This window comes from Artibeus jamaicensis, unplaced genomic scaffold, assembly GCF_021234435.1.
Source record: "Artibeus jamaicensis isolate MK-2021 breed Jamaican fruit bat unplaced genomic scaffold, CSHL_Jam_final scaffold_833, whole genome shotgun sequence".
Taxonomy (NCBI): Eukaryota; Metazoa; Chordata; class Mammalia; order Chiroptera; family Phyllostomidae; genus Artibeus; species Artibeus jamaicensis.
The window spans coordinates 7,967,843-7,992,260 of NW_026522056.1; the positions used below are offsets into that span (position 1 = coordinate 7,967,843).

At 44.6% G+C, this 24,418-nt stretch overlaps 1 protein-coding gene across 8 annotated transcripts in view; it reads right to left on the reverse strand.

Moving 5' to 3' along the window:
* Window positions 1-1,671: 1,671 nt before the first annotated feature.
* Window positions 1,672-24,418, reverse strand: part of TACC1 (transforming acidic coiled-coil containing protein 1) — a 96,732-nt gene continuing 73,985 nt past the window's right edge. For all 8 annotated transcript variants that reach the window (XM_037166912.2, XM_037166915.2, XM_037166911.2 and 5 more), the window contains 8 exons: window positions 21,967-22,019; window positions 16,663-16,788; window positions 14,601-14,677; window positions 12,470-12,513; window positions 11,213-11,373; window positions 10,075-10,181; window positions 7,422-7,542; window positions 1,672-6,377 (listed from right to left, as the gene is read on the reverse strand). In XM_037166912.2, coding sequence (XP_037022807.2) covers window positions 6,309-6,377; window positions 7,422-7,542; window positions 10,075-10,181; window positions 11,213-11,373; window positions 12,470-12,513; window positions 14,601-14,677; window positions 16,663-16,788; window positions 21,967-22,019 — 758 coding nt within the window. In that variant the 3' untranslated portion in view covers window positions 1,672-6,308. The remainder of the gene's footprint in view (window positions 6,378-7,421; window positions 7,543-10,074; window positions 10,182-11,212; window positions 11,374-12,469; window positions 12,514-14,600; window positions 14,678-16,662; window positions 16,789-21,966; window positions 22,020-24,418) is intronic.

Here is a 24,418-nt window from a genome sequence, read left to right on the forward strand (position 1 = left end):
CACTGAGGCGGGGACGCGAAGCCAAGCAGAGCCCAGAGTGTATATCCCGAGCAGGCTGGTGCCCTACCTGGTTTGCATGTCCTCCCCTATCATCCTGCCCCTCCTCCTGGACTCCTTCCACACTTGTCTGTCACACGACTCGACAATTCCACGCCACCTTGCCCTGTCTGGAGGTTAGATTTATCTCATAATTAACTTGTAAGCACCGCTGTGTCCCCACCCTCAAACACGTGATTCAGATAAAAACCTACAAGTCACAAGTGGGCAAAAGAAACCTAGAATGGGGATGGCTCTCTTCTGGGATTAAAGTTTTAGCTGGCACAGCATTCATATTTCAGTGAAGCTTCAAACTCGAAAACGGCTTCTCTTCAGCCAACTAGCCCCAGAAACTGCAGGTTCCAGTTCTAAACTCTGCAAATGCACTAAGTATTTGGTAATTGGTCCTTTTATGACTACACACTTAGAAAATGATGATTATCCAAATCTGGGAGAAACTGGGTTTAAAGAGCTTGGAAAGGACTAGGTAGCAATGAACTTTGTTGCTCATTTTGAGTGAGGGTGATAATGTTCACTGATACACAAACTCAGGAGCCTTGGCTATACAGTACTTTACTCTCTGGGCCTTTCTCTTCGATTGAAGAATGATGAACATTCAAACAAGTTTCTTCATCCTTTGACCACTAACCATAGCAAGAAATTAATTTTCGTAATGACCTACTACATACACATTTATATCTGGAATAAATTTCATGCAGCAATAACTTATTCTTAACTCGTACAATGCATTTGGTATTTCTCATCTTCTCTCTTACTAAAATACTGATTGCCACCCACTAAAATGATCCTATGATCCCCTATTTGTAAAAGCGTGAAAAACACTAAGTGTGTCTCATTATCTAAGAACAAGATTCTGTAATTTCCATCTCATTCTTCCCCCAAATTCTTAGAAAATGGTGGGATTTGCACGGTCTCCAGCATTCGGCCAATGGCAGTGCCACCTCCTCAGCCGTTTTACTGGACTTCCCTCCTGGCAGCCCAGGAGCACAGCAGGTGAAGAACACGTGCAGGGACCTGACATGCTGTGACAGTCTAATACTGCGGCCCGTAGTAAGAGACAGTGCTGATTTTTCTTAGCGACCTCCACTGAGGCTGTAAAATAGAGCCACTAATCTTTTCTTGTAATAAAACTTACAAACTGTCCCGCCCAGTCCACCAGCCCTTTAAGCAGAGTTGGCCTGGCTGGTCCTGAACGAGCTCTTCCTGGTGTTAACCTCGGAGAGACACAGGACGTCAGCTGTTTTCTGCGGGCCAAGCTGCGATGTTTACACAGCTCTGGCTTCTTGGGTGACTTAGGCTCTTACGACTTGAAAAATGCCAGGGCAGACAAGCAGTCTCTAAGCAAAACCAACAAGTACCCAATTACTTTGTTTGCACAGATGCAAAAGCATGGAAATTTATATGGTGGGGTCTGAATTCCCCAGTTTGTTTGTTTTGTTTTTAATTACACACCCAAGTAAATGCATAAAATCCCACAAAATGAGTGCAGCGAAAAATGTCATCTTTTCTATTTTTAAACTGAAGTACGGAGCCCATAAAAGCAAAGCTGTCGTAAATTTTCACTTGGGGACAAAACCACTATACCCAGGAAAAAAATGCATACACACACCCACATTTAACAGCGGTAAACAGTTTTTATTCAGGCAATGAAACATGGAAAAAATATATTAGTAATCATTATAATAATTTCATTTGTGTGAGTATAACTTTTACAAATATTTACCTGACATATAAAAGGGAAGTCACTGTGCATATAAAATTTATGTAGATGACGACCCCACACGACACCGTCCTGTCCGCAGTAGTCAGTGCAGCGCCCGGCCCCCTGGGCGGCAGGCTCCTCACACACGTCATGGCACCCGTGGGGACACGGTGGAAGCAGAAGTGCAATGAACATTTACTGGTTGGCACATTAGTACAAACGCTATCTACTGGCAAACACACACTTGCTCACAGCAACACTGGAACGTCTACTGCTACCTCTGAGATGGAAAAGCAGGGCCTGGGTCCTGCCCCGGGGGCGAGAGGGGCCGCGGCTGAGACTCCGGTGTGGGGACAGACTGCCCTGTATCTGGCCTGGGGGTGGTTTCTGAGTTCGAATTTATACAGGTCCGCTGGGAAATTATTCAGAGAGTATCGGTTAAGAATGTGACTAGGACATACTGTTTGGAGTATGTTTCAGATACCACTGAAAGGCATAGAGAGAGAGAGAGAAAGTGGCATCTTTTCAGTTCTAAAGAATCGATACAGGGAAGAGTCCAGCCACACCTCAGCCCCACGCCTGGCCGCCTCCAAATGAGCTAAGACTGTCAGCATCACACACGACATCTCTATATTAGGACTCTAACCAGAATATATATATATATATGTAATAGCTGTAACCATATTATAGTTAATAAAGTCATTCCTTAGGAATCTTGTTTGTCCAAATCTAACTGCATGCTAAGAGGCACAGAAATGGGGCCGCATTTGGACGGAGAACTACGAAAGTGCAATCTTCAGTCTCCAGGATGCTGGCTCTGGGCACTCGGGGGGATCTCTCCTGGAAACGCTGCCACTCACTTTACCTTCCAGAGGAGACCCTAGGAGAGAAGTGTCCGATTTCTTTACCTTTACTACATGGGAGACTTTCAAGGTTTGAGTGATAAGTTGCTTTTTAAAAATCACTGGGATCTGGAGGCCAGTCAAACCTTTTCGGACAGAAGTCTCCTCAAAATATTTGTGTTAAAATCTCTGAAGAAGATGACTTCTTAGACCTTTGGCCTGACATTCTGGGATTCCCAGACTATGTTTGTTCTTTAATAAGCAAAGAATAATCTGCTCTCTTTAAAATTCTTCATAATATATACATCTTTAAAATCCTTTGCCTGAATTGCTGAGTCTTCCAACGCCTAGTTTCTCTTCCCAACAAGAGGGCAGAGCAAGACACCCAAGTCTGGGAGCAAGCTTGCAGGGTCACAGCCAAAGGACAACAGTCGTGTGCAGGTCTATGAGGTCGCTACTCACTGTAGTGAAAAACCAAAAGGAAATAAAGAGGGGGCTTTGGAGTTTTACACCAATAGGAAAGGATGTGCTGAATCATTTCTAACTAGCGTCCACAAGATTACCAATGCTTGCTCTCTAAAAATTCCATCTTGAGCTCTAGAGCCACCAGCAAGCCCTCAAGTTAAAAGTGAGTGCTCCTGTCTGGCTGCCTTTAGACAGCCCCGGAACGAGGGAATGTGGGGGCAGCCGACCCCTCCTGCTCCCAAACGGTCTGCCTCAGAGCTGTCCAATGCAGATCTGAGTGCTGGGGTGAGAGCTCCCCGGAGTGTGGGGCAGTACAGAGGGTAACCGGCTGGAAAAAACTCTAACTTGAGTGATCCCCCAAACCAGACATAAATCTTCCCTTAGACTCCATAGCGCTCTGGAAGGCAGCCAGGCCCTCCGAGTTTTGCACCATCATGTGTTTCTGTACTTCCTAATTTGGGCTGGGTCTGAAGAAGCTAGAAACCACACAGAAAACCAGGCTTCTCAATATTTCCAGAACAGTTTTACAGAACCAAAGCTTTGGGCAGGCCTTTAGGAGCTTCTCCTAATATAGTAAATATCAGGAGGTCTGACTGTCACTGACCAGCCAACCAAGTGACAAATCGTTCAGTCTCCAATTAAAATGCTTTAAGAGAGAGAGTGCCTATCTACACTTTGGCAAAGTCAAAAACCTAAGAAATGGCTCCAGATCCAGAGTCTCAACAAGAGCACCTAATACTTCAAAAACCAGGATCTAGGCCAGCAACCCGCCCTCATCTGCTCTCAAGTTTGCAAAGGGCTTTTTTGCTGCCTAACACGTGATCTGGGGGCCAAGTGTGAGCTGAAATCTCATTCTCTAGAGTTCTGAAAGTTTGGGGGGCGGTTGCTTATTTTTAAAGAAAAATAAACAAACACACTTTATTCTGCTCAGTATATTCTCTTGATTTACCAGCTGCACAAGCCACATGTTTATTCTTCTTGGAGAAGATCCACTACTAAATCAGAAGGAAGAACACATTCTTGTGATGGCCATGGCTGAGAGGCCAGTGGCAAAGATAACTTAACAAGGGCCCTTTTATGTTCTGTGTACAGCAACTTCATTCTAGGATCTAGTGTTTTAGGGGTATCTTTTAGCAGTGTGCTAGGAAAGGATTGTCATCACCTGTTTGACACATCACCTGTTTGACCCCTTTTTAGTGTAGAAGAAGCCTAAAAAGAAAACTAGGAGTTATAATGGAGACTACCATATGCCTTCCATGCTTAAAATAGATCAATAGAAAACAAGTAAACACGGACAAGTCACCAAAACACAGCAGCAAAAAGGCTTAGCACATGTTTCTTTCTGCAAAATGCAAGTTAATTTTCCTAGTGGGAGAGGACTACTCAAAGAAATCAGTGACCCCACTGGAGACGCCTGTGCTCACCGCCACTCAGGCTGCGGCCAAGCGCTCATGCTGACCCTCAGTGACTGCCTGCAAAGTCCAAATGATTGTCAAGTCACTTCTCCAACCATATCATTTCTGCTCTTCTTCTTCTTCTTCTTCTTTTTTTTTTTGTAAAAAATGGTAAGATAATAGGCTCTAAAACACAGCCTAAGCACCAATTATGATAAATGCATATTGGTAAAACGTGACTTCTGGCTTTAAAAGACATCTTTGACCTCTCTGGGGCTAAAGACTGCACCCATGTGAATAGTAGACTTCTAAAGAAACTCCATGTTGAAAGACCTAGAGGTTCTCCGCGAGGCACAGCACATGGCTGAGGCTGGATCATGCAATACTTCTACAGGAAGAGCACGAAGACTTATACGGACGAACATAGTGCACGTCACCATGAAGACCCTCGAGGTGTTAGGATTAAGACAAAAGAGTGCTCTAAAACACGCGCACGGGCCTGGTTTTGCCTGTCAAATGCCAGGGGGTTCGCGGGCTGCATGGAGGTTTTCCATCTGTGGGGTTCTGGCCCCGCCACTCTGAACCAGGGCCAGCAGAGCCTGAGGAATCTGGTTTGTGAGGGTGCATCCGCTCCCCGCAGCCCCTTCCTCCACCAGTCCAATGGCCTTTGATTAAAATTATTCTAAATACAATAATTTTCAGAGTGGTTCACAAGATTTTTACTGCCTGTTTTGTTGAAAATTCTGTCTTAAGTTCAAAAGGACATTTTTTTTGCCTTGAAACGTCTGAAGAACAAAACATCAGCCACGAAAAGCCACCTATTTCTCCACCTTATACTGCCGGCAGGGTACCATTACCTTTTCACTATGTAAGATCATCTGAACCTTTTACAAGTAGACCTTCTTGGCATATTTCAAATAATAAGGAGGAAATACTGGCTGTGTAGCAATAAATGAAGCAGAGCAGACGAAATGGCTCTGAGGGAGCCCGCCGCTGTTCTCGCAGAACGCACACTTGGAGGCCGAGGACTAACCCCGAAGGGGCCACACTCCTGCTCGTCAAGGCCAAGCAGCGCCCAAATGCCAGGGTGACGGAACATTCCGGCCGAGTCTCCCCTACACGTGAATTAGCCTGGAGCCATGAGTCACGACAGACCCAAGTCCGCGGTTTTTACATCTTCACTCTCCCCAAATTCTGGCATTGGCATTCTGAGCCTAGACTCTTTCAAAACAGGCTTTTACGTTTATGGAAATAGGCTCTTCTGCAGAGAAGTTCTTCTCCCACTCTGCTTCAGGGAAGAAGCCGCAGCACATGTAAACATGCGTGAGCGCGTGTGTGCTTGTGGGCGCTCGGAGTCCCTTCCTGTGTATAAATTGGAAGTAACAGCCAAATTCCTGCTCAAATAAAACCGCTAGTACTGGAAATTAAGTTTAAAAGATGAAACAAATAGGTCACAAAACATAATCAAACCGGTGGTGAACAGGAGATGATCCCAAATATAGCCATAAAAGCACAAATTTCACGCACTTGGAAAAGTAAAGATGGCTTTAAAACGAACTAAATAGAGAGAACTCACAAACCCACACCCAGCAGCCTAACGGAGCCTGTGGATGGCGAGCTGCGACGGACTCGGGATTGCCAGATGCTGCTCCTTCGGTGACTGTGCAATACTCTGGGCTTTCTTCCAGGGCTGTTGGCGTGGGACGCTAAGCAGGCCAGGCAGCAGTAGGCATGTGCTTTTTCATAGTTTTTCCTCTGCAAAGGGGCAATAATTCCTGGGTAAGGCAAGATAACTGTGGTCACGAGAGAAGCAGCCAAGTGCAGATCTGCTGAGCTAACAGAGGGAGCTCAGTCAGTCTTCCCCAGCTTTGCAATCAGCTCATCACAGATTTTTGTCAGTTCTTCAATTTCTTGGTTCTGAAAGACAAATGATGTGACAGTGTGGGTCGTTTGTGTCCTGAGATAAAGGTGGCTGTGACTAATAGTCCCAACACTGACTATCCTCTAACTCAGCGGCTCTGAACTTTTCTCCACCAGAGATCCTTTGAAGAATGGATAACTCTGCACCTGCTACCCTGGAAAATGCTCATGTCTTCACAGTTACACTTCAGTTGAGTTGGGGGTAAAGGCAGTCACTAGCCCTCTGCAGCTTGACCTTGAACCTCTTAGTTCTCAAATTTTCTTGTTACCATAGGAATTACCTTGGGTGCCTGTTAAAAACACAAGTATCTGGGCCTCATTCAATCCATTAGCATTTCCAGAGACCTGGGATTCTTGTGTCCTTGTATCCTGGAACACTTAGGGGTCATCTGACCCCAGGGTAAGAACCCTGTTCTAACTGATTGGAGATATAGGAAGAAAAACACTAGGGGCATACAAAAATTCACGTCCAAGAATCACTGAGTAACAAGAAACAGGGACCACTGTTACCACTGATTTTTATTTACCTACAGCAGTCACCCCCCCACGCACCAGTGGCGTTTGGGTTGGGTCAGTGTTTGCTGTGGGGCTGTCCTGTGCGTTGTGGGACGTTTGGAGCATTTGGGGGCTCTACCCATGAGGTGCCAGTAGCAGCTCCTACTTGTGACAACCAAATACACCTCTAGATGCCCCTGGAGGTAAAATTACAATGAAGGAGGAAGTTGGCTTCATACATTACTTAAAAAACAGAAAGAATTCCAAGAAGGGAGCCTCGGAGCCTGACTAAGCAGTGTCCGGTCCCGAACTTCAGGTGCTGTGGCCCCTCCCTGCGGCCTGCCTGTGGACAAGGCCCCTCCGGAATGCGGGTTTCACACGGGTGTGTCTGGGAGTTTCACGGTTTGCCTCGTCTTCCCCAGGGTCAGTTCACAAACGAGCTGGATAGAAGTGTCTGGGCAAAAAGGCAAGGCCTCTTTCACGCAGAGCCCCTGCAAGCCAGCCACACGGAAACCGGTCCCCGGTCGCACCACACCCTCTTCGTACCTTCTGCTGAAGGGCCCTTTCCAGGGACTCCACCTTCATCTGCTCCTTCCGGAGTCCCGCGTGGAGAGCCGCACTCTCCGCCTTTGCTTTTGTTCGAACCTGAGCAATCTCTTCATTGGCTCTGTTGACGGTGTTTGTAGAGCAAAGGGACAAAGAGCACGTGTTAGTCGTCAGTCTGGCCGAGGAGGCAGGAGAGTAACCACTGACGCCTGGGAAACACAGACCGAAAAGAACTGACCCGCGACAGGAGGGGAAAAGGAATCGGTGACCTGAACAATTCAATTTTAATTGATAAAAACTCAATTTACACACAACTGCTAAGGAAATTTCCAGAGTGTAAACCAAGGCCGGAATTTATCTCAAAGGCCACGATGGCCTTCAAAATTCACATGGCACTGGAAAATGGAATCGCATGACAGTTTCTACAACAATTAAAAAAGTGTTGTATTTTTTTTTAACCCAGTACAGTAGCAGACAGGACCATTTGGGGATCACCACAGCCACAGAGGCAGGACACTAACCACTGACACCTATGACACACAGTCCCAAAAGTGACTTCACTCGTGAGGAGCAAAAAGAAATTTTTAAAAACCCCATAAATGTCAGTTGGTAAATAGCCAATTAACTGATTAAAGGATACTAACAACTCACTAGTAATCAGGGACATGCAAATTAAAGTGATAAACTTTCAAAATCTGTCAGGCTGGGAAAAACGAACAAGGGCAATCTTGTCTGCGGTGTCTGGGATGCAAAGAAAGGCTCAGGCGCCGACTTTGCACAGAGCGACGCGTCAGCAGCCACTACAGTGGATACGTGCACACGCCGGAGCCAGCAGTTCCCTCTCAGCAACCCAGCCCCGCCCCGTCCCACCGCACAGCGCTGAGCGCACAAGGAGGGTCCCTGCAGCACTGTTTGCAATGGAGAAGTGTGAAAGTATGTAAATACCCGCCAAGAAGGAATGGACTGGACCCACGACCTAATAAAAACAATTAGATTATGCTGTGTATTCTGACTTGAAAAAATGGCCATGATGTGCTTATTAAGTGAAAAAGGAAACTCGGGTAGTATGTCCCATTATAATTTTTTAAAAAAGTGACGTCCTCCTAGTCTTTATTAAGACACACAATAAACTCCAACAGCAGTGCCTCTGTGAGTGAGGACGGGAAAGGGGGAACTTAAAAGGGTTTACAAATAGAAAGACAGCAAAATATGCAAGTATACTTTGTAGTGAAAAAATAAAGTGGCGTGCATCTTTCATACCACCCCCAGGAAAAATTCCAAATGTTGGATTTAAGGATTTAAAAAATTAAGCCATAAAATTACTAAAAGGAAAACAGGAAAGTATTTTATATTAAAGTATCTTAATACAGGAAAGTATTAAGATCTTCAGGGAAGATCTTTTTTACTATGATAGAAAATCTAGAAGCTGTAAAAAAAAGTAACTGATACATTTTAATACTTCAAAATAAATTTCTGTATATCAAAAAACACTACAGGCAAAGCCAAAAGATAAATGATATACTGAAAAATTATTCACAACTCATATCACAAAGCACTGTCATCCTTAAATATGTAAATAAACTGACAACAGAAAACCAGGTAAACAAGAGTCATTCATAGTAAAGCAAGTACATGAACAGAACGAAAATATGTTCAATTCCACTCATAAAATAAACATGAACCAAAACGACAATGAATAAAACAAATGCTCTGTTACTCGACAAAAAAAACCACAACACAATAACAAAAAAATGAACCAACTAAATTGAAGTACCACTTTTGTCTACTAGATTTGCAAGAAAACCAAAAATTCGATGTGTTGGCAAAGCTGTAAGGGGAAAAAAGACACTTTCATACATTGTATAGGAACATAAATTAACACAAGTCTGAGGAGGGCAATTGACAATATTCATCATAATTATATATTCATATACTCTTTGGCCCGGCAACTCCTTTTAAATCATACAGCTAACTCACATGCATGCCTAATGATAATCATAAAAGGCTGCTATTGCAGCACTGTTTGTAGCAGAAGATTTTAAATAACCTGAATATTCAACAGGAGGGCACGTTCCAGCAACGGAATGGTACCTCCCAACAATAGAAAGCCACGTGGCTGTTAGAAACAATAAGGAAGCTCTTCATGGATTGATAATAAAAAGGTTTCAAAATATACTGCTGAACGAAAACAGCAAGGTATGTATCGTCTGTATGAAAAAGGAGATTCTCGCCACATAAAAACACAGTAAATTATGTGACAAGACGGAGGTGTTGGCTAACACACCGTGATACAATATATAAATATCCCAAATCAACATACTGTGTGTCTCAAACTTATACAGTGTTATGTGTCAGTTATGACTTAATAAAGGGGGGGTGCGTAGAAAAAAGAAGGGGATAAAAATTTATCTGGGAAGATAAAACAGGAGAGAAAAGAGGTGGGAACCCAGTGATAGGGGGTTGGGGTAGAGGGAGATACTGTGTATCTTTTTAATCTTTTTAATGTTAGAACCATGGGAAGAGTCTACTTATTCAGAAAAGCAAACGACACACATACAAATGCCACCTGGAGTTGCAAAACCGTCATTTTGTCCTTGTCTGCAGCAATCTCACAATGTCACGAAAACTCAAATTCTTATGTGCAAGGTCTTACTTGTCTAGTTTTTCTTCTGCGTGGATTTTCAGAGCCTGATAGCGCTGTTCCTCTTGTTTAACTCTGGCCAAGTAATCCTGAGCACATTTCTTCAAGGCTTCTTCATTCTGTTCCAGAAGGACCATTTAAAAGAAAAGAAACAGGTCGTTTTGTTTTTCTGCTACTGGTGTATGTCACTTTTTTCAAAACTGAGAAAACCCAATTAATTCAGATGCCTTTATATAAATCTACCAAAGAACTTCTAAATAATTTCTTCAGCCCTGGCTGGTATTGCTCAGTGGATTGAGCCCTGGCCTGTGAACCAGAAGGTCACTGGTTCGATCCCCAGTCAGGGCACATACCTGGGTTGCAGGCCAGGTCCCCAGTTGGGGGTGTGGGAGAGATAAGCAATCAATGTAGCTCTTGCATATCAATGTTTCTCTCTCTCTCTACCTCCCTTCCTATCTCTATAAAATAAATAATAATTTTTTAAAGCCTTGAACAAATTATTTCTTCAGGTATTAATTTTCAAATCATACACCAAGGTTTAGTTACATTGGTACACCTACTTTAGGAAGGCAGTTATTCAAATCTGAATGGCAATCTGATTCCCATAGATAAATGGGCTAGTCTCATTTTTATTTTAATATAGAAAAAAGAATGGTTACTGCTATAAATGTCTCACTGATGATGTTCAACGAAATTAAATCAATATGCCCACTTACATCTAAATTGGAAACATTACTTTTCTCCAGAATACACAGACTGCATTTTTCAGTGCTGTATCTAGAATCCCTTTTACTTTTACTAATGTTAAAGTGGTGAACAATCAAAACGATAGTTCTAGACTTTTCCCAAAGTCTAATTTCTAGACTTCTCCTACAGTCTGAGGGTCCCGCAGTTCTTACACCCCATGCCGCACTCTGGCTGTGTCCAGGGCTTACGGGCCTGACTCAGGAGAGGAACGACTAAGACAAGCCACCCACTGGGCCAGATGCCTGAATAACCACAGAAAGAAAATGGGGGGATTCTCTAGACCAACAGGGGCCCCAAATCCCTACTTAGAAGACTACCCACACACCTCTGGCATATACATCTGAAGATACATTACCAAGAAAACACACTAGTGAGGAAATTCCAGAAGGAAAGGACACGCTACCTTCTTGAACCCTTCCAGAACACCTTTCAGGTTTTCGTATCTCCTGAAGAGATCAGAAAGGGACCTTTCCACAGAATTAAGGTCAGCCAGGGCCTGCTCCTTCTCCATGGTCAGTTGCTGGAAGCTTTTCTGAGAGGTCATGCTTGTCCTTTGTTCATCTTCTGTGAAGCGCAATCAAAAGCAATGGTATATTCAATCAACACACAGCTGGCACCTGCCTTCCGCGAGCTACTCAGTGGTGTCCTCGGTGGTGGGACCCAGCAGTGGACATAACTGAGTTCCCGCTCCCAAGGAGGGACATCGGAGTGGGGGAGGTATGTAGTGGCAAGTGATGGAGAAAACACAGCAGACCAAGGGGGGGGATTCCTCTTTTATACAGGACGGCCTCACTCAGGAGAGATCCGAGCTGAAAACCCCGAAGAACGAGGGCAGGAGCTCCCTGGGAGAAGAACATTCACGCAGAGGCGAACAGCTGTGGCAAAGGCCACGTGCTAGGAAGGCATCATGTGTGTGGACCACAGACAATAGCAGCTCGATGCTTGAGTGCAGAAAGAGCTGACTGATTTAGGGAGTCAGTCCTTCTAACACTGGCGAGAAGAGGCTCTAAATTCAGTGCAGGAGGACCTACCACTGTTGTTTGAAAAGGCCCCCACGGTTCCGATACAGGGAAGGTACAACTGGCAGTGGAGTAAGGACGCTGCACCACTGTTCCCAGCCAAGTGTGAACAAGGTGATGCGTTCTTGCCTCATACCGTAAACAAGGGTCCTTTTCAGTCTATTCAGTGCCCCATTTTTTGCATTTTTGTGCTTCCTGTAGGTGATTTTGCTACTTAAAACAGCCCCCAAGTGTAGCGCTGCAGTGCCGTCCAGTGCTCCCAACTGCAGCAAGACTGTGATGCGCCTCACAGGGAAATGTATTCCATAAGCCTTGCTCACCATGAGCCATAGTGCTGCTGGCCATCCATTCAATGCTAATGAATCAAAATACATCTCTGATAAGACGTCCTTACACAGAAATACACATAGGACAAGGTTATGTATTCACGAAAAAGGGTGGCAGCCGCTGGCTTGTGTAAAACCTAACCTGCATTTCCTCAGAAGCAACGGTTCCATGTCTGCGGTAACTTTATACAACACAACTACTACGAATAATGAGAATCGACTGTTCTTAAGTGATGGACAAATGGAAGTTTGTGTCCTGATTTTAAAATCAGCTGGAGACCCTATAATTCATATGCTAAAAGAAAAATTCCTTACCAATCATTTGAGCAATGGTCTTTTCATATTCAGCCACAATTTTCCTTAAAAATAAAAAAAATGTATTATCAGAAGAGTTTTTAGATGACAAAAGTTGGAGACACGCTTCCCCAATCAAATACACTGACATTTGGGGTGGGCCACAGCAGACGTATGGTTGTTCGCACGGAAAATAAAACTAAATAATAATACAAGAAACTCACATACTCACAACTGTTGAGTGACTTTTGTCCCCCCTGTGCACTGACGAATTTACACAACCCACTTCTCTGCTTTGAGCTCTCTCTCCCTTTTCTTTTACCTTAATGCAAGACTTGTTAATGTTCGAAAAGATTTACCTTACAATGTTACGTTTAACAAGCCTTCATTTTATCTGTAGAAACAAGTGCCTTCACCTTTGCTCTGCCCTGTGTGAACGACTTCAAGGCAGCAGACTGAGTTTGCTTAAACAAATCAACCTTCTACACAGTAAGTTACAGTAGTGCCCGTCATCTGCGGTTTTGCTTTTCAGTTTTGGTTACCCGCAGTCAACCACAGTCCAGAAATATTAAATGGAAAACTCCAGAAGCACACAATTCTCAGGTTTTAAATTCCGCACCAGTCGGGTAGTGTAATGAAACCATACACTGCCCGCTCAGTCCTGCCTGGTGTGTGAGGTGTCTGTGCCTGCCGTGTCCACACTGCGCACACTACCAGCCCACTTGTCACGTAGTGGCCACCTGGGCGATCAGACCGACTGCGCGGCATTGCAGCGCCAATGTTCAAGTCACCCTGTTCTACTGAGTAACGGCCCCACGGCATGAGAGCAGAGATGCTGACAATTCGGACGTGCCAGGGAGAAGCCGTCAAGTGAAGAGGTGACTACAGTACAATATGACATCTTGAGAGACTACATTCACATGACCTTTATTACAGCATATTGATATAACTGTTCTAGTTCATTATAGGTTATTGTTGTTAATCTCTCCTCGTGTCTAATATACACATTAAACTCTGTCGTAGGTATGTATGTACAGGAAACAGTACACGTCGGTGTCGGCACTGGGGGCCTCGCGGCACACTGGCAGCGTGTGGGGGGGACACGGCCCTGCCACTCTGGGGGCTCTTCCTTAGAGACCTAACTGGAGTTCCGGCTGCCTGGCCCCGATCTGCCCTTTCAGGCATCTGTTCCCTCTCACTCACTTACAAGCCTTCTTTTACTGTCGTAATCCCAAAAGTATTTCAAGAACTGAAAAGTATTTAAAGACTTTAAAGATCACCCTGTTGTGTAACCTTTCTTTTAGCGAAGTGCAATAATGTCGCCCTGACTCTGTCCACTGACAGCGCTCTTCCTGTGACCGCTCAGGGAGAAACTGTCCCCCGAGAGTGCCCGTCATGTGGACCCTGCACCCAGGTCTCTCACAGCGGGCCCTGTAATCTCTCCAAGGGCAGCAGCGGTCCCTTCCTCTCACCATCCCAGCGCGGGGCCTCATACCCAGTAAATGCTCAGAGAGAAACAAATAATGCAAGAGACACAAATCAGCTTGAACACACTGAAAATGTTTCTTAATCAGTCAAATGCTGACTGTACAGTGTATAAATTATTTATGTTTTTCCCCTCTTCTTTGGTGCCATCTTAATTATTATACAACTCCCAAGTCTGCTTTCTAGGGAGAGAGCAGCAAAAATAAAAAGATTTCAATTTAAAAATGTCAATCAATTCTGCTTCCTGTTAACATGCTTTCTAAAATCTATTTGGTGGTTATGAGATTTGAAGCTCCCATGTATAATTAGTTTGTAAAAAGTATTATGAATTGTAATGCCTCCATAATTGAATGTCAGTAAATCTCATTACTCTGTATTTCAAATGAATATTTTTGCACAAATCTGTCTTTTCAAAAGATAAGAATTATGTGAGTTCTGCCCACTTGTAATGTTCTGAACACTTCAAAGTAAACAGTATTTATATATAGTAACTGATCATCAGTGCTCATGAAATGATACTACCAATCACAAACTAAGGTGTAAACAGCAGAGCCCCAAGTTCTCAACAGCTGGTTCTGTGGTGAGCAAATACTTTCATCACTTCATCTGTATTACATTTAATAATGCATAAAGGTATCCAGCCCTTAGCCCAAACCTCCCGGCTCACCTCATCTCCAAGACTTCTTGCCGGGTTTCTTCGTACTTTTTCTTCCATTCATTTGCTTCAATCTCTTTCGTGATTATCTAGGTTATAACAGAGAGAAAGCTGGTCTTACCTACTCAATCCATGACAGTCTGAATTTAAGACCGGAGACTGAGACAACACACTGGTCCACCCAGGATATTCAATCCACATTGGGAACACAAAACCTCAACATCTATATAATGCTCATAAGCATTTGGAAAAATAACTCTTAGCCACACAGGGTGCTGGGAATGTAGCCACTCAGGCAAAAGTGAATGGAACATCTCCTGGGCAAATCCTGAGAGGTGATTAAAACCTCTGTAAATGTTACCACAGCCCAGGGTCTCTCCGCTCTGTAGGCCTGAAAACGGATCGGGACAGGACACCAAGAACAGAGCCACTTGGACAACAGAGACTCGCCGGAACCAAAGGAGGTCCCAGCGCACCAATTTTAGTTAGGGAGAGAAGTGAAACTGCCACAAAATCGGGGCATTGGAAGTTGGCATGACCAACGTATTCCCTTTCTATAGAGAGCTGCTTTGTAACTGCCTTGTAAGAATGGAGCCAGAAGAGAGGGTCGGAAGTTCAATGCCTCCAGCCAGCTGCACCCATCTCACTGGCTGCGGCAGGATCTTGTTAGCCAGTGCAGAACCCGTAGTTCTATGTGGAACCCGCAGGCTAAAGGGAAAGAAATTCCCTAAATTCACTGCCTCATACTCCATTTGTCCTGAACAGGGCTCCAATAGGCACCTGTTGTTCTTTTTAATTTTACTTTTCTGTGCTTCTCTCTTTCTCACTGGTATGTTTTCACTTTGGTACCTTTAATTAGGATCTCAAGATCCTAGAACCCAGCTTATGAGCTTTAGTGACTAAACACATCTGTGCTTTGATCCATTGGGGGTCATCTCATCATTTAACTCTCAGGAGAAAGATGAAGTCATTCTCATTTATAAGATTTTGGGGGGCCTTCTCACCACTGCTCCCAAGTTTTGACAATAGCATTAGCTGACATCCCTCATTACCAACCTAATGCTGTTTTTACTTTTAAATGTTTTATGATTATACTGTTACAGTTATCCCATTATTTTCTCCCTTTGTTCCCCTCTGCACTGTACCCCCTCCCACCATCATTCCCCCACCTTAGTTCATGTCCAAGGGTCGTACATATAAGTTCTTTGGCTTCTCCATTTCCTACACTATTATTAACCTCCCCTTGTCTATTTTTTACCAACAATTTATGCTTCTTATTCCTGTACCTTCCCTCCCATTCTCACCCCTCCCCCTCCCTACTGACAACCCTCCATGTGATCTCCATTTCTGTGATTCTGTTCCTGTTCTAGTTGTTTGCTTAGTTTTGCTTTTGTTTTTTGAGGTTTGCCAACCTAATGCTCTTTTATCACAGGCACTTAACTACTCTCATCATGTTATAAAAATAAAACTGCTCCACCTTCTTTACAAAAAGGTGGAGTCAGCAAATAATACATGAACCAACACATGAAATACAGCACAGAAATATAACCAAGGAGAGTGGTGACTGATCACCAGTACACCACAGTGTCTTTCATATTTTTCAGGTCACCAAGAAGAGGCCTAGCAGTGATTTATTTTGAACAAAGGTTGTCAGGAAACATGATAAAGGCACCTGAGAGCTGAATTAAAGAATGGATGAAGGGGAAAAACAATTTTATATTACTGGAAGTCTAGAATTTAAGGCATTTTTATGTATAAGCACATATCCTCTATAAAATGAAGGCATTGATTTAGATACATATGTGGATAAAGTGGGGAAAATTTGACATATAAAATTTCAAAGCTAAGTACAGAAGAGTACAAAACTGTAGTTTTTTCCCTGGACACCGCAATGTCAGGACCCAGCAGCAACGTGGCCTTTCCAGGGAACCCTTTATATGAGCTACACAGGCTGCAGGAAACATGAACGTCCAGCCCGGGGTAACTCGGGCCAACAGAGATGGAATCTGCCCGCTGGCACGAGGTCTGCACAAAGAAACGGAGTGGTAAGTGGACGGAACAAGAAAGCCCTCACCTCTTCCCTTATCAGGGTGAGCACGGCTGTCTTATCGGACTCACTGAGGCAGATGCTGCCCAGGGGGCTCTCGGCGCCACAGGCCACGGACACCGGGGCCTTCTCCGTTGGGGACTCCAACAGTCCCTGAGGGGGGAAGAGGCGACATTTAACGCATTTAATCTTTAGCTTCTTGATCCAACATATTTCAATAATTCCCTCATTACTACATTCATCACAATCTTTAAAAACATGTAAAAAAAAAAAAACAAAGCCCCAGCAGGATTAAAAAAGTAAAATAGAATCTCTTACAAGGCTATCTGAAAGAAAAACCTGTTCTAATGATTATCAATGGCATCCCAGCTTGTTTAACAGCCTAGAGAAGTTTGCTTCTTCTCCAAAAAAAAAAGAGTATAATCATCATAGTGCTCAGTCACCAAAGAATTACATGCGAAAGAGAAAACTATACGTGGTTAATGGCTGATGATATTTCACGAGGTTTCTGGGGATGACTTTTTTTTACATATTGATGATTTTGGTGTCTGTGTAGTCACTTCAGATGGAAATGTTTCTAAAATATATGACTAACTGTCAGGCCTAAGAAAGTGGAAATGCTGCCTGTGTCTGGCCTGCCCCCGCCCGGGACCGTGGGACCTGCCAGCGCTCGGCAGTGATGGTGCGGCCGCTCAGCGACGCGGTCAGGTGCGCACCCCTGTTTGCTCCTGACAAAGTGGCCGCGTGGACGTGGGGATCTCTGCTCGCACTCCCAGTTTCGGTTCGTCCGTGCTGTTAAGTTTTCAGTTCGCTCTGGCAGCACCTCACTTCGTGATGCGCCAGCTTGCTTTTATCACAAACTCAGGCTCTGGGAAGCCGCATTTCGATAGCATTTTATTTTTCACAAGAATATAGATGGCGTACTATTTTCCTTCCTAGAAGGCATTTTTGGTCTACTTCCCCCTTACCTATATACAAGTAAACTTTTTGCATAAAGGAGAAAAAAGCTCACTGAATAGCACCAAAAAAAAAGCCAGCTAAAATGGCCTAAGAATGATCTTAAATGTCACTATAACTAACTGGTCACCTCATTACTGATCATAACCAGTCAGTTCTCTGGTATCTGCTTTGAACCTAGACTGAACATAAAAGCCAAGGTTCACTTAGACCAGTGGTTTTTAAACTTTTCAGGGTCTTTATAGATCCGCCCCCTCTCTAGAAAGTACTCAAACACACACAACTGTACACACAACTGCACACACAGCTTCACAGGCCTCACCCACCACAGCAACTCTGGGCTCGGGACACAAGAGGGGAGCGCAGAGCCACATGGTCAGGGTCCACTTCCAGCAGCACGTGGGGCAGCGCAGCCCCTGTGCTGACAAGTCCAAGGTCCGCTCAGAAACACTCTCTGTCTTGGGGAAGACCTATTGGTACAGCCAGAGGCCGTGGTGGGAAGCCTCTCCTGGCCCCAGTGAGCCGAGTGCTGGTACTAATCCTCTGTGCAATCTCCTCCCCTGCGTGCAGGCTGCCCCCGAGGACTCACTCCAAAGGACAGAATATGGTAAAAGTCAAAGACTGTCACATCTAAGATAAGTTTAAAAGAGACTCAGGCTTCTACATGGTGAGAAGCTCCATGGAAAGGTCCATGTGGCAAGGAACTGAGGGCGCTGTCAACAGCCAGTGAGGACCTGAGTTGCCACATGAGCGAGTCTGGAGGTGACCGCAGCCCTGGTCAGCAGCACCCTGACTGTAGCCTATGAGAGACCCTGAGTCGCAAGCACCCTGCAAAGCTGACCAAGATTCCCGATTCAGAAATGATGGCATAATAAATTTTGTTGTGGATAATTGATACTGGACATCTGGCTATTCCATTAACTTCCTGTGCTGCGTTTACCATCAAGAGGCTTTTTCATAATCTTTCTTCCCATGTAACTTGTGTACAGGAAGATAATGCACTAAACTGAGCTAACAGATTTGTTTCATTCTGCTGTTACATCTCTGATTCTAAATGAATACATTTTAAAGTCCTTCTTTTGTGAGTGTTTATGACTCTAAGCTAGACCCAGCAACTCCACTGACCTCTGGGAACCAGCCCCCTGTGCCTCCTCTGACCCGCACATTGGGGGGGACATTTGCTCTGGAGTTCAGCATCTCACTCGTGTGTTGAGGGTCTGACTGCTTGTTTGCAAGGTTACAAGCATGGTGTCTGAGGGAGGCAGCATTCTGACTTGGAGGTACCAGATTAGACCTCAGAGGGTGGCAAACATTTCCAGATGAGTGGGCTGTGCAGCCTGCAGTTCCCCCTGGGTCACTCCCCTCCACCTGGCCACATGCCAGGAACCCCATGGCTCAAAATGCAAGAGTTCTTATGAGATAAGGGCAGGAATTAATGCCATGGCCTATTTCAGCCACCTCTTCCAATCCCCTAGGATTTAACTTTTTATATTCCTCAGTCCTTTACATTACTTATCAAAAGTACAAAAAAACCTTCAGAATGTACTGTCACAAAGCACCGGCCTGACCATCTCTTCCTGGGCTAGGTAATCTGGTATGTGTTTAACAAAGATGCTAAATCAGCGCTGGCTGGTGTGGCTCAGTGGATTGAGTGCTCGGTCTACAGGCCGAGGGGTCACCGGTTTGATTTCCAGTCAGGGAATGTGCCAGGGTTGCCAGCCGAGTTCCTAGAAGGGTGTTCACGAGAGGCAACCACACATTGATATTTCCCTCTCTCCCTCCCTTCTCCTCTCTCTAAAAATAAATAAAATCTAAATTGTTAGATCAATCAATCATGTCCCTCCACAGGTCCCCTAACACTTTTCCTGGTCCCGCAAAGCACGAACCAACAAAGACGTCTCCTCTGTCCACAGTGGGAATCCATGGAGTCCTAGTGCAAGTTTACACTGAGCACAGGTGCCACTAAGTAATTCTTGCTCACGTCCTTGCAGTGGAATAACCGGCATCACTCAGTGTGCTCACCCCGTCACCTGTCCCTGCCCCACCGGAGCAGGGCCACACCGCCACTTTTCTAACAGAGACAGACTTGGAAAAGCCCGACAAACTCAACTTTTAACAAGTTTAAGGCTTCCTTAAAAAACAGACTCCTAAGTAAAAGATGCTGCAGAAGAACAGCTGAGAAGCCAGATGGGGGGCTTGACGCCCACTCACCTGCCCAGGCCACCACCCGTGTTGGGCATGAGACTGCAAAAGGAATGTGCTTCAAAGCAACCCAGAGAGGCTTCAACTCCAGACCGGACCTGGGAGGAGGTCAGCGTAGCTTCCACTTACTCCTCCGCCATCTTGGATCTCCAAGAGGCTTTAAAAACTAAATGCTAGGTGAAACAGATTTCTTTACTCGATGTTTTGAATATTGCAATTTCTTTATGCAACACTTCCTCAACATTCTAAGGAAACAGAGATTAATTTATTTCAGGAAGTTCAACTGGGGTTACTTGTAAAAGATCACAACATGTCGTATGTTCCTCACCACCTGGCTCTAGAGACAAGTGTTCTCCATTTTTCTTCTTCATTCTCCCACCCTTGTTCCATCAACATCACACCGCCTTACACTGCCCTTGCACTTTACCACTTCAATCTTTCACGCTGTCATTTCGTCTTACGCTCACACCGCTCTGATGAGGCATACAGATGCTGCTGCTAATATTGTATTATGGACGAATAAGCTGGGAACCCAAAAGTTTAACCAATTTATTTCAAGACTGGGACTAACTAACTGCCTGAATCTGCAGCCACACACAACAGTGCTTGGTCCACTCAATGCATCCTTCTTCAGTCATCCTTTTGCTACTTTTTACACTGAAAATATTCCAAAGGATTCTCATAGCACTTGGAAAACCTGAAAAGGAACTGGTTTCCCCAGGTGCTCAACCAGGCTGCTCTGCTGGTGCAGCGCGGAGTCCCACCGGCTCATTGAGGGGAAGGAAGGCCATCCCTCCCTCTGACAGGTGAGGAAACCTGGGTATTAGCCCGTGTGTGGCTGCACTAGGATTAGATGGCCTAGCTCCCAAAATGCTGAGGATCAAATGAGTTTCCAAGCAAAAGTGATTTTGTCCAGAAACAAATGTCACGAATGTGTAAAGCCCTTGTTAGAGGACAATGCTGCCTAGTCCCTATGTGCTATGAGCAGATCTTCCTTCAGCTCCTCCTCCCACAGGCTCCTCCCCCACTCGTCCCCCTTCACCTCTGCTCACTCTACCCCCGCAGGCTCCTCCCCCACTCGTCCCCCCTCACCTTTGCTCACTCTACCCCCGCAGGCTCCTCCCCCACTTGTCCACCCTCACCTCTGCTCACTCTACCCCCGCAGGCTCCTCCCCCACATGTCCACCTACACATTTGCACGCTCTACCTCCTTTAGGGAAATACCAGGGTCACTGCACAATAGTGAGTCTCAAAAACATCCCACAAAACTGACCACTACTCTTCAAAAGTGTCAAGGTCAGGAAGGACAAAGAAAGACTATAGTTGTGACAGGCTAATGGAGACTAAGGAGATGAGAATGAAAACCAGTAGCGGATCCCGAACCACAAAGAGACATTCCTGGGACAACTGGTAAAATGTGCGGACGGTTTATGGATTGGATGGCACTGTATCGGTGTTCGCTGATTTTGATAACTGTGCTGAGAATATAAACTGTGAACATCTGAGTACGGGTGCAAGATATACAGTTACTCTTTGTACTATTTTTGTAAGTCTAAAACTTGAAAAAAATTTTTTTGTTTTTCTTTGCCTCAGACTCAGCCTTCCTGACACCTGCCGGGAGCCCTGGCTGCCCCGGCCCCAGGCACACGCCATTCTACTGTGACACCCAGCACAGGTACACCTGTGCATTTTGTGCCTACTGCCAGCGCTATTCAAAAGAAATACAATGAAGCTACATGCAGCTAAAAATTCTCAGGAGCCACATTTAAAAAGTAAAAACAAACAGATGAGATTAATAATACAGTTCAGTTAGCCCAATACATCCAAAATATCATCTCAACATATAATCAATATAAAGTTAAAGACATTTTATTTCCCTTCTGTTTGCACTACATTGTCAAAAACTGGTTGTGTTTTATTTACACTTACACAACACCTCAGTTCCAACTAGCTACAGTCCATGTGCTAAGTAGCAGAGGCAGCTAGCAGCGTGCTGGCTGGAAATCTTGAGATAGACTATGAGATGCTCAAGTGAAGAAGTCGTGATTTATTTATGTTTCATTCCCATCACCAAACACGGATTAGAATTTATTTAAAGATTAACACAGGTTTCAGAACAAATGCTGAAAACACCGCTCCTCACACCCGCCCCTCCCATGTTTAGGAACTTACAGGCACAGCAGACCCATCTTTCTCCATCTTCTGGCACGGCTCTTTTTCTACGCCTAGAACACAGAGAGTCATTTCTGCAGTTACCCAAGGAGTCAGTTCCTTTCCCTCCTAGTGAAAGACACTTGGAAACTCCCACACAGCCCAGAGCAACATCTGTGAACACGTGCACCACATGTCAAGCTTTTCGAAGGAGCACTGGCGCTCTGTTGACTGCTGTGTTGTCCGTGTTAAGAGTCCAAAATATTAAGAAGGATGAGTGCACAGTTAGCTACAAAGAAATGCACAGCCTTCAGTTGGAAAGAACAGCAAGGCTGCCCCCTTGTGTCCATGTACTAACAACGGGATTATGTCAGAAAGAGGAACCTGAGCCAAAGGCTGTTCTTATTACCAAGTCTCAGTGAATCTAAACTCCAGCTCAAAAGGGCAGTCTCATTAGTGTAGCAGTAGCAGATAAGACAATACCTTCCAAATGCAATGCCCACAAAACTAAATGCACTCTCTACCTCCTACTCTCCCACCAGAGGCAACATTTAAAAAATCCAACACTACGCTTTTTCTAATTAAAGAAATATGCTCTCACTGAAGACAATTTTAAAATGTGGAAAAGCACATAAAAATTTAAAGACTACAATCTCCTACAGAGCCGTAATGAGTTACTATTTTAGCATACAATCTGTCAACAATGAATTATTTTTAAAACACAAACGAATTATTTTTAAAAAAACAATGAACTATTTTTAAAACCCTCTACTTAAAAACCCTTCAATGGCCCTGGCTAGTGTAGCTCAGTAGATTGAATGTCAGCCTCAAAACCAAAGGGTTGCTGGTTCGATTCCCAGTCAGGGCACATGCCTGGGTTGCAGGCCAGGGCACCAGTAGAGGGTGCTCGAGAGGCAACCACACATTGATGTTTCTCTCCCTCTCTTTCTCCTTCCCTTCCCCTCTCTCTAAAAAATAAATAAATCTAAAAAAAACCAACCTTTGAGGCTCCCCTATACCCATAGGATCAAGCCCAGTTCCTCAGTACCCTTCATTTTCCTGCACACCTGGTGCTCGCAGAGAGAGATACTGGGCATTTTTTACCCCCATGCTGGTCTTTCCCATGGCTGAGAGAGAGTCTCGTTTTCTGGTACACATCTATGCCTGTATCTATCAAGACCTACCTCAAGGGTGACTTTCCCCAGGAAATGTTCTCTGATTCCCCTCACAGCACCAGTACGTCCGTCCACCTCCACCCCTCACCTGCACAACCACAGCCTCTGCTTGACCCCTTGACATGGCTGATCAGTCCCACAGTGACACACCACCGACCAGAATCCCGCTCCCTACATTTCTGCTGAAGGGCTTTCCTCTGAGTGAGGAAGAACATAATTCAACAAACATCTACAGTGCACCTGCACCCAAGGAAATTCAGAGATGAATCACTCCTAGTCCTTAACCTTTAGAAGCTTGTCGAAGACACCCTTCTGTAGTTCACAACAGAAAACGGGAACGGAAAGGAGAGATGCGTTGGGAGCATGAAGCGTGGTAGGAGCCAAGTGACATTTCTGAATCAGACCCAAGAGGACAGGCAGAATTTTTATAGGGGATGGCAAAGAAAGGTACATCAAGTAAAAGAAGTAAGTATAGCCTGCACACCCAGACAAGAGGGTATAAAGGGAAATGGCGAATGAGATCTTGGGAAAGAAGTCGGAGCAGAACGAGGCCTGGAAAGAAATCTGAACAGTGTCGGGCACACTGATTTTGTAGCTAAAACACCGAGACCTGAAGGCACGGGGGAGATGGGAAAATAACTCACAAAGTTCCAATTTTCACCTGCTTCCCTAATTTGATGATGGATCATGATTTCTTGAATTCTAAGTATAAAAGCCCCAAATTAAATTACATTGTAGAAGATCTCTTTCTAATAATGTTTAATGTAGTCAGGATGGTGGTTCTAAATATTTCACAAGTCAAGTTTAAGGCCATAGATGTAACTTGGGACCTAAAAAGATAGCCTCAGCCCTACGATGTTCTAATAGTCCAACAGCAAGAAGCTTCAGCACAGGTTAGTTGATCTAGGTTTGCTCTTATTTGACCATCAGGAAGGATTTTATAGGCCACTGGTCAATTTCAGTCGATCACACCTCTGAGCAGGAAAATCTACAACAGTCTAACGTGACAAAAAATCACCTCTTCACACTGTAGCACTGCGGCTAAAGGATCATGGAACCCACTGCTGAGGTCGGAACCCCAGCTGTACCATTTCCTAACCATTTACAGGTGACCTTGGCCCAGTTATCTGTGTCTCACTTTCCTCTCTGAAAAGTGGGGAAAATAATGCTTAGCAAGGAGTGATGAGTCAATACATGTAATGAACTCAGAACAATGCTTGCACATGGCAAGGAGTTACACGTGTTAGTTATTATTATTTGGGTTCAATTGAATAAGGAGCACAATAATCACAACATGG